This window comes from Hermetia illucens, chromosome 3, assembly GCF_905115235.1.
Source record: "Hermetia illucens chromosome 3, iHerIll2.2.curated.20191125, whole genome shotgun sequence".
NCBI classification, from domain to species: Eukaryota; Metazoa; Arthropoda; class Insecta; order Diptera; family Stratiomyidae; genus Hermetia; species Hermetia illucens.
The window spans coordinates 35,949,653-35,963,529 of NC_051851.1; the positions used below are offsets into that span (position 1 = coordinate 35,949,653).

At 42.5% G+C, this 13,877-nt stretch overlaps 1 protein-coding gene across 1 annotated transcript; it reads right to left on the reverse strand.

Moving 5' to 3' along the window:
- Window positions 1–337: 337 nt before the first annotated feature.
- On the reverse strand, window positions 338–7,727 carry LOC119652996 (peroxiredoxin-6-like). Its single transcript, XM_038057423.1, has 4 exons — window positions 7,389–7,727; window positions 6,397–6,771; window positions 579–654; window positions 338–507 (listed from the first exon to the last, which is right to left on the reverse strand). Exons 1-4 carry the CDS (start codon window positions 7,469–7,471, stop codon window positions 373–375), a joined length of 669 nt encoding a protein of 222 aa, XP_037913351.1. The 5' UTR covers window positions 7,472–7,727; the 3' UTR covers window positions 338–372.
- Between the last annotated feature and the right edge of the window lie 6,150 nt (window positions 7,728–13,877).

Genomic DNA, 13,877 nt, shown 5'->3' on the forward strand with positions numbered 1-13,877 from the left:
TCCTGCTATACGCGGCTCCTGTCTGGACGTGCCCACAGGATAACACAGGGAACCAGAAAAGGATGTGCGGTTGGACGTCATTCAAAACAAAAACGAGTTCAGTCTCAATAACCAGATCCTTTGCAAAACATAGACAGATTATGCTAAGTTATGATATTCTAAATTGATCCCCCCCCCCCTCGCTAGGGTTGTTGCGTTAGGTTGAGAAAGAAGACCCAACCTTTTCCCCCTCATGTGGTCCCGTAGCACGAATTGGACGATCTGAAATTGCCAGCCCCAGTTTTCAAAATTAAAACCTGGTTTAAATATAGATAAATGGATAAATAAAGGAGCTACGTGAAACGAAACCGACAATTTATTTACCCCTTATATTCAATTAAAATTAGAAAAATATCTAAGATATCTGCGTCCTGAAGGCACTCTTCTGTAAGTAATTTCTTGCCTAGGAAACAATCGTCTAATATCATCATCCGGTACTGTTGGTAAAATCATGACATCTGTGCCCGGCTGTAAATGAAAAGGTTGACAAAAGAATTTAAGGATCCGCGAAAACCCATTTCCAATCAAATAGAACTTACAGTCCAACTTGCCGGTGTGGCTACATTTTTGATCCTGTCTGTTAACTGGATGGAATCCAAACATCTTAGGATCTCCCTGAAAAAACAATAATTACGTTAAATTTGCATGAAATAGAATAACGAATATGGGGAGGAGAAAAAGGATATAAAGCATAGACGCGTTTTCTCTGTGTAAAAAAAATATGGTAATTTTGACCTACATATCCTTAGTTGGTTTTAATGAGTGAGTTTGCAAAGAGCGAGTAAATTTGTGCTTATGTTTGCGCGATGGTTAATAGTCCTTGATGGCGTTATGAATGAGACCTGGTTACGGTTTATATGCATTATGATTAAGGGCACTTCCCTTTGAAGTCAACCCTTACAGGAAAGTATGGTTACGCAATGTAACAAACTAATGCCGAGTATCTGAACAGAGAGGAATTGTTTATGGTTTTTACATCTGAATGCAGAAATTATAAAAAAACCGAAAGGACTGGATGAGATTCATTAATTGCCTTTGAAAATATATGGTTATTTTTAAGGCTTTATTAAACATAAAGCAGTCAAAACTTAAAATAAATTGTTCTATCCCCATATACAAGCCGATTTGGAAAAGGAAGAAAACTCCCCCGAAGCAAACGCGGAAAGTATCCTAAGCATATCTACCCGGATACACTCTGAAAGTTGCTAAAAGTAGTGGGAACTCCACACGAATATGTCAGGAAAGATAGATAGATAGATAGGGATTTAAGAACCTCTCAGCTTCGTTTTGAACGAAGCCTATGACGAAGAAAAGTGGAAAACCTCATCTAAATAGACCAACCCCGCCGAGGCAAAGAATAGTAAAAATTTAATAATTCTCGAAATATGATATTGTAGCGACCTGTTGTAGTGCAGAATCACCAGAATGACCATCGGGGTTAATAGCATGCGGGTCCACCAGCAGTGCTAACACGCACACCACTGGTAGCCAGTCTCGAGAATTTGCGGGGTTGCTTTTGACACCTCAGTTCTAAAAGTAAAAGAGGGACGAAGACGGCTAAGATTTCGTACCAGGGCAGAGGCAACTCATCAGATGCCACCTCACCTCTATCCTAGGAGCAGTGTTACCATAGACGTCTTCGTCCCTCTTTTACTTTACTTTACCTTAGTTAGTTGGTTAGTTTAGTTAAATGGGGGGAGCCGCAGCTCCGAGCACTCAGGCCATTATTAGGCCCATTGTACTATCCCCGTAAGTTGCCTATTCAATGGCTTCCCGCCTACGGTGTTCGCAGGCTTTAGCGAATCTGACAACATTCTCAAGAGGCAGAGAGTGTGCAGATATTTCATTGAGGAAAACTACTTTACCTTATGTGTTAAACTCAAACATACGAGCCCGTAGACCATAAAAAATGGGAGCAAGTTGCTCTTCTTTTGGTCCGGTCCAGCATCAAGTGGATGCGGACTTAGGACTCCCCAATTCCTAAAAATAAAAAAACCTCAATTTTTCTCACGTCATTATTAAAATTTCCATGCGTCTTTAAGCCGATGGTCGGACCCGCACCGGAACCTGAAATACAAAACGGAATATCGCGTGAAGTTAAAACGGAAACCGAGAAGATCGACAACGGATTACATCCTCAATCGATGTTTCTCCTACTTTGGACATAAGAGAATATGTAGTGCCCGTACTTTACCGCCCATTTGTTCGATCTTACTTGAACAAGGATTTTCGTAGAACGTCAATTTATCAGATTACCAGTTTATAACCGAACGCCCACGGGGCCCCGTTCACATCGTCTTCCAGTCCTGCTAGTAGCACTACCTGTACCAAAAGTTCGAACGAATCTCCCCGTGTTCATTAACTACTTTGAATACGATGTATTGATGATCGCTTGCCGAAAAGTCTTCCAGAACTCGTCATTCGTGCATCTGAGCACCAGAACATTGGTGCAGTTCCGGTATTTAAAACTATGAGCCCTGTTCTCATCGCCAATTCGAGATTCTGTTACCGTCTGGAGTTTGAACGCATGCCCCTGCGTTTCTATCATAGAAGAGGAGGAACCTCACCGGATGTGACAGGAAGTGGTGAAGTGTTTTTTCCATCTCATCAGTTGCTCGTCACCAAGAATGAGAAGTCAACCGTTAGCGTCGCAGGACCATCGAAAGGTTTGCGACCACATACAAGCTCTTTTATGATGCGGCATCTTCCGCTTCCCGGAGAAGCCCAGTAGTAAATTCGCTTTTGGCAAAGCGCAACCCCTTCCGTTCATAGCTCCGCTTCCACGATGCCACAGTCAGTCAGAACGCCCAGGACGTCACCGACCACCTGCGCAGCACCCAAGAGAAGAGTGTTTTAACGGCAGCCCAATGTCCACTGATATTCTCAGGCGGGTTACTCAGTGTATCTGCTTTCCCATCAGCAATATCATTCCCTACTCTTGTGCGACAGTAGGATCATACAAGTGGTCCATGCTGAACTTTGGAGTTTGAAACTCTTGAAACCTGCGAGAAGTGACGGTTGCATAACTTAAACGAATGTAAACGACCATCAGAGAGTAATCCCTTTCGGGGCTGATGTCATTTCTCTCTTGTTCCACACATCCAGAAGACAACTCACAAATCTATTGTTGATCGTAAGTTAGTCGATCTGATTACTCGTATGGTGCCGGTCATTTGAAACCCAACTGACCTTATGGCAAGTTCTATGCTTGAACGATGTATCACCAATGACGAGGCCGTGGGGAGGTCACTTTTCTCAGGCCCAGAATATCCAGCTTATATCGATAAATCGCTCTAGTGGAAGAAAGCAAGCATTTTGGGGACCCTCGATAACATTGTCGCACATTCCAGATACCAATCATAGTTCCTTTTCGATAGCCTAGGATCTTCGGCATGAGCTCAATCCTTATCCTTCACCAGCTCAAGATGTGTCCTGGACCGTCAGTGAATATTACACCCACAGTGATCACCAGCAAATCGTCTTTGACCTATTGAACAAATTAAGCGGTTGGAGAATGAGAAGAACGTCAGGTTGGTCAACAAAGTGAAGCGAACATTTATAGATCTGAGGTTGGACCAGAATACTATAGAAGGCACATCCTTGGAGAGAACCTTCCGTACCAAGGAGTACTTCGCGTCAACATAGGATTCATCAATGCCGAGACGTTATAATTTAAACAGTAGAAGGCCTAACTGCTAATCAAACAGTGAAGTGTCTGATGTTCGACGACCAGGCGGCCAGACGAATGGCCCAGGTAGCACTCTGGGTGAGGTTAACCAGGAGGCGAAGGAGCGTGTCAACAAGGAAGCTCCAAGAAACATCAAGCCAGCTATATAGCGAAGCAAGGGAGACAGTTTCAAACAACTCTGTACCGAAGCGGGTATAAGCTCATGGAGAAGTACCTTGAAGGCTATTGTGGGGAGATTCCAAAGTCAGTCAGCTCCGCAAATTACATGTCCGGGGTTCAGGGTTTGTTCCCACAGAGGAGCACGAGCGGTAACACTCTCCAGACACACAGATCTAACGGTAACACCCCGAGCAACGACGACAGAAGTACTAAAGATGCAGTAAGCTAGAAGACAATGGTCTGGCTGTTAACTCCAGGCCAGGGATATCTGTATAGCTGTTTGAAGTATGCCTGGCGGATGAAATCTTTCCTAAGACATGGAAACGACCTGAGAACCACCCATCTATAGATTTATATAGCTATGGGGAAATTGTTGCAGAGAGTTTGGCAGGATTATTAGGAGACCGACAATTGGGCTTCCGTACATCCAGATCAACCATCGACGCCAGCAAACCGGTCACTGACTGAAAGTACGATGCACTAGCAAATATTGTACGGTAATTACCATGAGCAAAATCCAGAAATGATTATTAGAAGCAGTCCTTGCTGGGAACGCTTTTGTGGAACATTATATGTAATGCTGTCCTTAACGTTGCTAGCGATGCCCCAATAGTAGGCTACGATGAGGACACAACATTGACTGTCGTTGCAAAAAGTCCCGTGGATGTGGAATTGTATTCTTCCGAAGCAACTATTGCTATAAAGAAGTGGTCGAAAGATGCAGCTCTAGAATTCACGGTGGACAAAACAGAGGCGATGCTTACCACGAAGCGGCGTAATAAAACCACCGCTTATGTCAAAAACGAAAAGCATATCATCACTTCAAAACCAATAATCAAATACCGTGGACTGATGAGGTGAGGCTGAATTCCAAGCAGCATTGACAACATGTTTGCATTGAAGCGTCCAATGTTTTTTGCCGAACACCAACATAGATGCTAATAAACGTTGCCCTTAAATACCTAAATGCCCGTAGGGGCCGCCCGAATTCGCATCTTACGTACTAACCAACCAAGTCTGATTTTCCCGCTGTTGAGAAGTTTCCTCACGTACTGGTTCGCAAATTTCACCAAAGCGAGTTTTTGGCCTCGTGAATTCGCAGAAGTAATACTAATCCGAGGATTGGTTACCTCTGGACATTCACGCTTGAAGACCTCCCCTTCTTCGGTCTTTTCTGTAAGGCGGTCAAGAGCCCCTAATTCGCCTGCATACATACCATTTTTAAGGTTTTGTAAGCAAAACAAAACCTTATTAAAATCGGTTCAATGTGTGCCTGTCTGTCTGTTTGTCTGCCTTTTTTTTTTGAGGAGGTGCAAATCTTCAAAAGACACTGGTCTGGACACACCAGCGTGTGGGAGTTTTAGCCACTAAAACCACCTCCGACTCTCTCCCTGCCCCGCGGAACCACCATAAGGTATTACATCACGGGGCGGAGTCAGCTTACTCTAGCTTAATCCTATTTCTTCTATACGCGGTGCACGTGACCACGTTTTTCTCCTTTCCTCTCCATACATGTAAAAGGGGGGTGTAAAAACTTTTTTCACCGAATGTAGTCATGTGGGGTATCAAATGAAAGGTCTTAGTACTTTTCGAAGCCGGTCTTAGTTTTGAGATTTGTCAGAAAACTGGGGGTGGGAGGGGTGGAAAGTGATGATTTCTTTAACGGACCCATTCTCAGAAACTATTATACCAAACCGAAAAATCTGAAAAAATTCATGAAGCTGCCTCTATATGGTGCCCAGGCCTCAACATACTCTCCATATCGATGTCTGTCCAAATTAAGTTAATAATAGTATAATATAATATAATAGTATAAATAGTATATTACCATATTTTTGGGGAAATTGAGTAAAACCCCCCTTAAGTTTATTTCAGAGTTATAAAAGTTGGTGGTAGTATAAAATATAATATGGAGCATATTATCCCCAAGTTTGATCAAAATCGCATTATTGGTAACAAAGTTACAGTAGCTCAAAGTTGTCTTTACCGTGTAAATTTACAACCGGAAGTACTAATTCTGACATGCTAAATGGATATACACAACGGGCTACGTACAAATGGGATAGTTCTACACTCAAATATACTTACAGAAGAAGCAAACAAAACCTTTCATACCTGAAGCACCCAGCTTCCGGTTTCCCGACTTGTTTGTTGTTTTTCGCGGTCCTAATTTGACGAAAACTCTACTACTCTTCGTTTTCCTAATGAAAGATACATCTGTTCCACTGTCTTCAGGCTTTTAGTGCTCCATAATTCGTGTTATAGGTAGAGCTGGAGATCTAGCCCTCCTTCCTTATCTTTTGGTGCTCCTTAATTCGTGTCCGCCTTAACTTTAGGCGGAGGCTTTTTGACGGTACGCCATTTTGTTGTCTCTTATCTCTTCTCACGACTGACAGACAGACATACAGACGAACAGACATTGAACCGATTTTAATATGGTTTTGTTTTGCAAAAAAAACCTTAATAAAAAGGGAGTTTAACCAATTTTCATTGTTTTATTTAATACTCACTCAACACTTCGTCCTGTTCCATTTGGATACAACATTGAAAGCCTCACTTTATGGTCAGGCCCGACTATGTAAAGTGCTCGTATGGTTATTGCAGCTTGCATATCATGCCTCTGGTCTTCATCCAGCATTCCAAGTTCAATAGCTAAATCGCGTTCTTTATCAGCGATAATTGGAAACGGAAAATCAGTGGGTAAATTCGAACAGTATGAATTAATATCTTTTATCCATTCCAGATGACTTTCTACACTATCGACCGAATGACCTATCAACTTTACATTGCGCTTCACAAAGTCATCATTATGATGCACAAGTTCTGCTAATTCTGTAGTACACACTGGCGTGAAATCCGCTGGATGTGAAAAGAGAATAACGTATCTGCAATAGAAAATATGAATCTGTTTTATTTGTTCTTTTTATTAATTCTTCAGCTTAATTAACATCAACTGGAAACCAAGTGCAATGCATATGTATGCATTTGGCGTCTCTAATGATTCAGTTAAGGCTCAAACGTAACTATGCAATTAGTTAAAATTACATGTGTTGTTATATATTATATATTAGTCATGCGACTATGCCATGAGAATTACAATTGTGTATCTGGGTCGCGAGTTCAAAAAACTACTAAACTCAAAATGTTTCTCCTCCACATACGCGCTTTGTGACCTATCAAGGCCGTATTTTGAAAACGTAGCCTCACTGGGAGGAATATACTCAAGCAATATCTTCGGAAAGCCATCTCAAGTAATAATAACAACTAATTCACTCCATTGTGGCAACCATGAGAATGTAGCACTAAATAGTAATTTCTCGTTGAAGACAATTCGAAAACACATTTCCTCGCTTTTAATCATTTGTATCTGTAATCTAGTCTCACCCAACTGATACTTTCTTGGCCTTTAACCTAAACCAACTCTAAAAAGATAAAGCTACTCCGCCGAACTCAAATTTATCAACATTTTCCTACAGTGTTAAGATACTTTAAACAAACTTACGAGTCTCCTTGCCAATCGTAAAACTGGATAGGTCCTTCGGTCGTTTCAGCCGAAAAGTTCGGAATTACTGCACCCAATCGCATCTTCGCACAATTCTAATGAACTACACAAAACACTAGATTCAAGATGTTGTTTATTTGATGAAGATATTAATACTAAAAGCTTGGACCCAGTTCTTGCATAGACTTTTGTTTACACATATGATTGGCGAGCTGATAACTATTCATTTAGAAACCAGTTTAATTGCTTAAACCCTAGTTGAGAGGCACTCGATTGATAAGATGGTATTTGCAGTATCTATTTGATAGCGTTACTAATATCTAGTATTGTCGAGAGGATATTAGGAATGCACCGAGTTTAAAACTGAAAAGTTTGGATTTTTTACAAAAACCTTCAATTCTCATGAAAAGTAGAAAAGTATGTCCTAAGACTCAATTGATTTTCTCTTCACCAGAGAATCAAACCTCAAGATTCCAAAGATTAGAGTTAGTAGGAACGAAGCGTTTTCAGATATTTAATAAATTCCAACCAACTTCCAATGTAATGTCCAATGCAGAGTATTAAGCAAATCACTTTACTTCCCACTTCTCAAGCATGCTAGGCTACAATGTACAGAGACACGCTCCCAAATCCGAAAGCTCATTTGTATCTTCTCCTAATCACAACAGCTCTTAAAGACAGCATCTGAGAAGTTACTGTACGTACTACTTCCTGAATTATCATGCTGGATGACCAGCTGATTTTGGACATTTTAGGGTTTCGTAATATACAAAATTACAAAAAAAAGGTAGAACAGGAGCGGTATACATGCGCACTTATTTGTGATAATAAAACCACGTCCAATGCCCAGAGCTTGGACTGGTTGGATAGAGTAAGATGGTTGAAGAGCTGTAGCTGTCGTATTTATACTGATTTGAATAATTGAGATATAGTTGGAAATTTTAATCACTCATATGCACCTCATCTACATAAATGTAAATGTACCAAGCTATAGCTGTCGGAAAAAAATGTTCAAAGTTCGATGAGGGTGTGGCTGAGTGGCGACTATGAAAAATGCGTAGAAAATAATAAAGCAATCGTTCACTGTTTGTGTGGTAATAATTCAGTATTATCATATGTACAAAACTGCGCAATGCTATTAATATAGCATGCTGGTCCCAAGCTCAGGTAAACGAGGAGGGTTTGAGGCAACATACTTTGCACTATCCTCAGTAAAACAAAAAAAAATGCTGGGATCCGGGAAAGAGATAAATGGAGTTACTCCACTATGCTAAATCCTACCTGATCTCTCTTGGTGACAGGTCCCGCGACAGGCCGACCAAGAAAATGCATCCAAAGTCGTTAGAAACAACATGATCGGATCGAGTAACAAGCCCCAGAAAAAGCCGAATTGATATATGCGCTCTGCAAGAAACCCGATGATCTGGTGCATCTCAATACAAAGACCTGCAACGTGCCTGTTGACGACTATATCATCATTGCCGGCGGCCTTAATGGTGATGTGGGTGAAAAGGCAGACGGTAACAGGTGCCATGGGAAAAGGGGGTTGGAGCGCGCAATGAAGGTGGCGAGCGTATAATCGATTTTCCGGTCACCCGTGATCTTGTACTTTTGAATCCATGGTTCCTGCATTTAATAGTGGGAATAATAAAATGCAAATCGACTATATTCTCATAAGAAGCCGACATTTTACCACCGTTCCCGCCATTCCCTATGAGACCATCGCACCTCAACGGTGATTACCGTCCTGCGAATTAAGCCACCGATAAAATAGCTTGAGAAACGCACTGGCCTACCGCGCATTAAATTATGGCGATTTCGTGAAGAAGAAATGGTCCCACTTACACGATTACCAACTATTACAAATGTGGAAGAATCGTGGAACCTAATTAAACACACGATCTATATAGCGGCCTCTGCAACCCTCGGGACACCAAGCCAGCTAAATAGTACATCAACCGATACTTGGTTTTGGAATGACGATATTCAAATGAAAATAAACTAAAAATAAAATAAAAAGTTTCTCGAAGCATAGAAAGCGATTGCTCTCACCCGACCGGTCCAATACAAAAATCTTTACGATAAACAAAACACTCGGGATGGGGAGAAAGATCTGTATTGACTTGTCAAAAGCCGACACGAACGCACACAGGATATCGAACACTTCTGTTGCATAAATGTCAAGAACGATACTTTATTTACCGACCGTCGAGCTGTGGCGGATAGATGGCGAGAATATTTTGAGGAGAATTCAATTGAAAACTGAAATTTTCTCCTCCTCCACTTCCACAATCATTGCCGACATTTGGAGCAGTTCCACCTGTCAGCGCAACTAGTGTTCAGAGGAGGCGGTGAGGAAGACGGGGCGGCAACCCTGTCGGCCGAACCAAAACCAAGTGGTCGAGGAGAGCCTCCATAGTAGTAGCACCATGCAGTAGGCAAATGCTCCAAAGGCCTAATTAGAGCGATCCGACCCGAGTCTTCAAGGAGACTCATCCGAAGCGGCGGTAGGTCACGAAACCTTACTAGCGGTATACTGGTACCATGGGAACCGGAATAGCCCCTGAATTCAAATACTTCGAGAGAATTCCTGTTGTATGTGCGTTCAGCTCGGTTGTTGCGGTTGGCCCCCTAGTCGAAGTTTCACGGGGGTTGTGGTTGCCTTCAAGCGAACAGGGACCTTTGGGCCTCAAACATGGTGGATGCAAGATCTACCCAAATCTCTACCGAAAGTATAGAATACGGCACCCGTATTGAAACGCATTTCAATAAAGGTGCCGTTTTCCATAGTTTCGGTAGAGATTTAAGTAGATCTTACATCCATCAGTTTGAATGCTGAGTCATGCACTCGGTGTAGACTGGCACCGTTGTAACTTATCACAGCAAGGCTCTGATTATGGTCACAAAGTCAATCCATATCTTAAGAAGACCGTAGGATTAGGTCCCGAGGCAAGTACCCACGTTAATCAGCAGTTACGTAGCCGTCAACGCAACTGAAATCGGGGAAGCAATAAAACAAATGATATCGGGGAAAGCAACAGGAACTGACGACATCGCATCTGAGCTCTGAAGAGCTGGCACCCAGCACTATGGCTCAGTAAATTCTTTAATCGGATTAAATCAGGAAGTTAGAGCACCATCTGACTGGCAAGAAAGTACTACTGTTTCAATATGGAAAAAGAAAGGTTATCCAGTAGAATGTTCAAATTACCATCCGATCCGGTTACTTTCCCATATCATGAAGATTTTTGAACGCATTCTTGACAACCGTATTCTGCATTTCTGCATCTAGAGAAGGTGTTTGACCGTGTGCCACTCAAACCCATCTGGTTGCTTTACGACAACACTTAGTGCCACAAAAACTCGTGCGCTGGGTTCAATTGCTCTACTACGATCCGAAAAGTAAAATTCGAATTGTGGCGGTTGTTCATCAAAGAAGTGCCCTCTCACCACTCCTCTTTGCTCTTGTTATGGACACCGTCACACGAGGACTTCCAATGTCCAACGCCCTACACACCGCTTTATACAGATGATGTTTTCCTAGGGCCTAATAGCAAAAATGAACTCGAACAACTGGTCCAAAAACGGAATGATCGCCTCGTGGAACACGGTCTCAGATTGAATCTGAATAGAACTGAACGATTTAAATATCTCGTGTCAATGCCAGTAAATGGAGAACTGCGTTATGAAATTGCTTAACGCATTAACGCAAGCTGGATGAAATGGCGTCCACAACTGATGTTCTTTGTGATCGACGTATCAACGAAAGTCTCAAATCTAAAATTTATCACAATGTCGTCCCTCCTGTCGCTCTCTATAGTTCTAAGTGTTGGCCGGCTATAGAAGACAATGAACGGCGTCTTGTGGTAATGGAGACGAAAATGTTGCGTTGGACTACTAGCGTGGCACGTTTTGATCACATCCGAAATGAGGATATCCTCGATCATTATGGGGTTGCACCGATCGGGGAACAACTGCCAGAGAGGCGTCCTCGATGGTATGGCCACGTAATTTGCACTGACGAGAATTCACTTGCCGATGACGACAAGCCGACCGCGCTTGTAAACGGGACAAAGGCTAAAGAAAAAGAAGATTATATGTCGACTAGTGGAATGATATATGCTTACCTAAATATCCAATATGAAGCCGCCAATTGCAAGTCGCAAATATAATAAAAAAGCAGATTGAGGATGATCAACTATTATCAACCTGGAGAACACAGCTTTAATACTGTTCATAAGGTTGATGAATTTTAGCCGTTTAAGTACGGTCGCAACTCAGTAGCCCCCTGCTGAAGTACTTGTATAAAACCAAATAGGTCGCTAACGCGGATACCACGATCGCACCCGAGTAATCCTTTATGAATAACAACTTTATTTCATGCTTTGCTATTAACCGTGGCCTAAGGAATCCCAGCCTTGTGTTAGAACCCCTCTCGGCTAACAGTCCAAACAGGACCTAAGTTCGGGAAAAGCAGAATTCAATGTAGAATCCTTTCGGTGGTTGAGGTCCGGAAAACGAAAATTCAGCATTCCTTCCAGTGAAATAAAAGATTGTCTGCATTCTCCATCCGAAAGGCCCCCACCCCAGACCAGAAAGCCGGTAGCAACTTGACGCACGATCATATAGAGGCTGCTCGCTAGTTTAAAGGTATCTGAAACCGTGCTTCTCCGCAACTCTACTAACCATTGCGAACTGTTGGAGTGCCGAGGGGTAATATAGATCAATGCAAGAAAAAAAAAACGTGCTGCGAAGAAACTGAACATATATGTGTTATAATCTGATTCTAACCTCCTTAAAGAAATATAAAAAGTCATTAATCATGCAAGAATCTCCGCTCACAAAGATTTGTTGAAGATTAAAAAACTTAGTATACCACTTAAGCCGAAACCGGGCATTGTCTTTATACTCGACAATTTTGTGTTCGTTAATTTCTCTAACCGTGCAAGTATTACATTTGCCCGAATCTATGTTTCCATACCTTTTGAGAAAAACTTGGTTATATGTGTAATTGGTCTGAAAACGATTCAGTAATTTTTCTTCGGAAGCTGTAAGCGCACGCGTAGCCTCCGTTGAATTATCGGTAAAGCAGCATGAATGTTACAGAAACAAGCCGGGAAACCGGAAGCTAGACGTTTCAGGTATGAAAGGTTCTGTGTATTTCTTTTATAAAGAGATTTTGGTGTGCATTTGTCCCATTAGCATGTAGCACGTAAAATATGCATATATTATGGAAAATATCCACCCTCAAGTGATATTGACATTCATAGTCTTGAATTTGCAGAGAAGCGGCAGTTTTAACCCAGTATAACTTTGTTAGCAATAGTGCGATTTTCACCAAATTTGGCATGATCATGCTCTATGCTGTGTAGGCTACAGCATTGCTGCAATTTGGTAAGATCATGCTCTATATTATAGCCTATATCACTACAATTTCATGATTCTAGGGTGAACTTAAGGGGGGTTTCCCTGTCAATTACTAAAAATTATAGTAATGTACTATTATTAACTTTATTTGAACAGGTATCAGTATGGAGGGTATTTCGGAGCCTAGGCACCATACAGCATCAGCCTCCTGATTTTTTTCAGATTTTTCGGTTTGATAGTTTCTGAGAATGGGTTCGTTAAAAAAATGATCGCTTTCAACCCCCCGCACTCCCCACCTTTCCAACAAATGTCAAAACTAGGACCGGCTTTGAAAATTACTTATCGAGACCTTTGATTTGATATCCCACATGACTATATTTGATGAAAAAAAAATGTACACCCCCCTTTTGCATGTATGGGAACCCCCTCCCCCCTTAAATTCGACGTAAAAGGATGTAGCTCACTATATGCGTCAGCGTTCACAGTTCCCAAATTTGGCGTCAATCGCTACAACCGTCTAGGAGAAAAATGCGTGGGACGGACAGACAGACAGACGGACATGAAAGTCCTGGGGGTTTAACGTGAGTACCTGTCGTGAAGGCATAATCCCACGGTCCTCTTCGGACGCGGATTGATTTTGGGACCACAATCAGAGCCCCGCCATGCAAGCACAGCGGTTCTGGTTTATACTGAGTGCAGGCTCAGCATTCATACCAGTGGATGCGAGGTCTATCAAACACCTCTGCCGCAACTAAGGAGTACAGCACCCGAGTTGTACAGCGCAACTCCACGCTCGAGCTCCGTGGAGCTCTGCCCGCGATGTAGACATAACCAGAACCACCTTGAAACCCCCCCCCCCCCCTAGGGGGCCAACCGCAAATAACCGGGCCGAGAACACATCCTCCAGGAATTCTCCTGGAGCTTATGCTCTCAGAGGGCCATTCCGGTTCCCATGGTACCAGATAACCTCCGGTGAGGCTTCGTGGCAGAGCCACTTCAGATGAGTCCCTTGCAGACTCGGGTCTGATCGCCCTCCTCGAGTACGTGGGGACGGAAGACAGACGGACAGACAGACAGACAGACAGTAAACCGATTTTAATAAAAATGGTCCTTTGACACGTG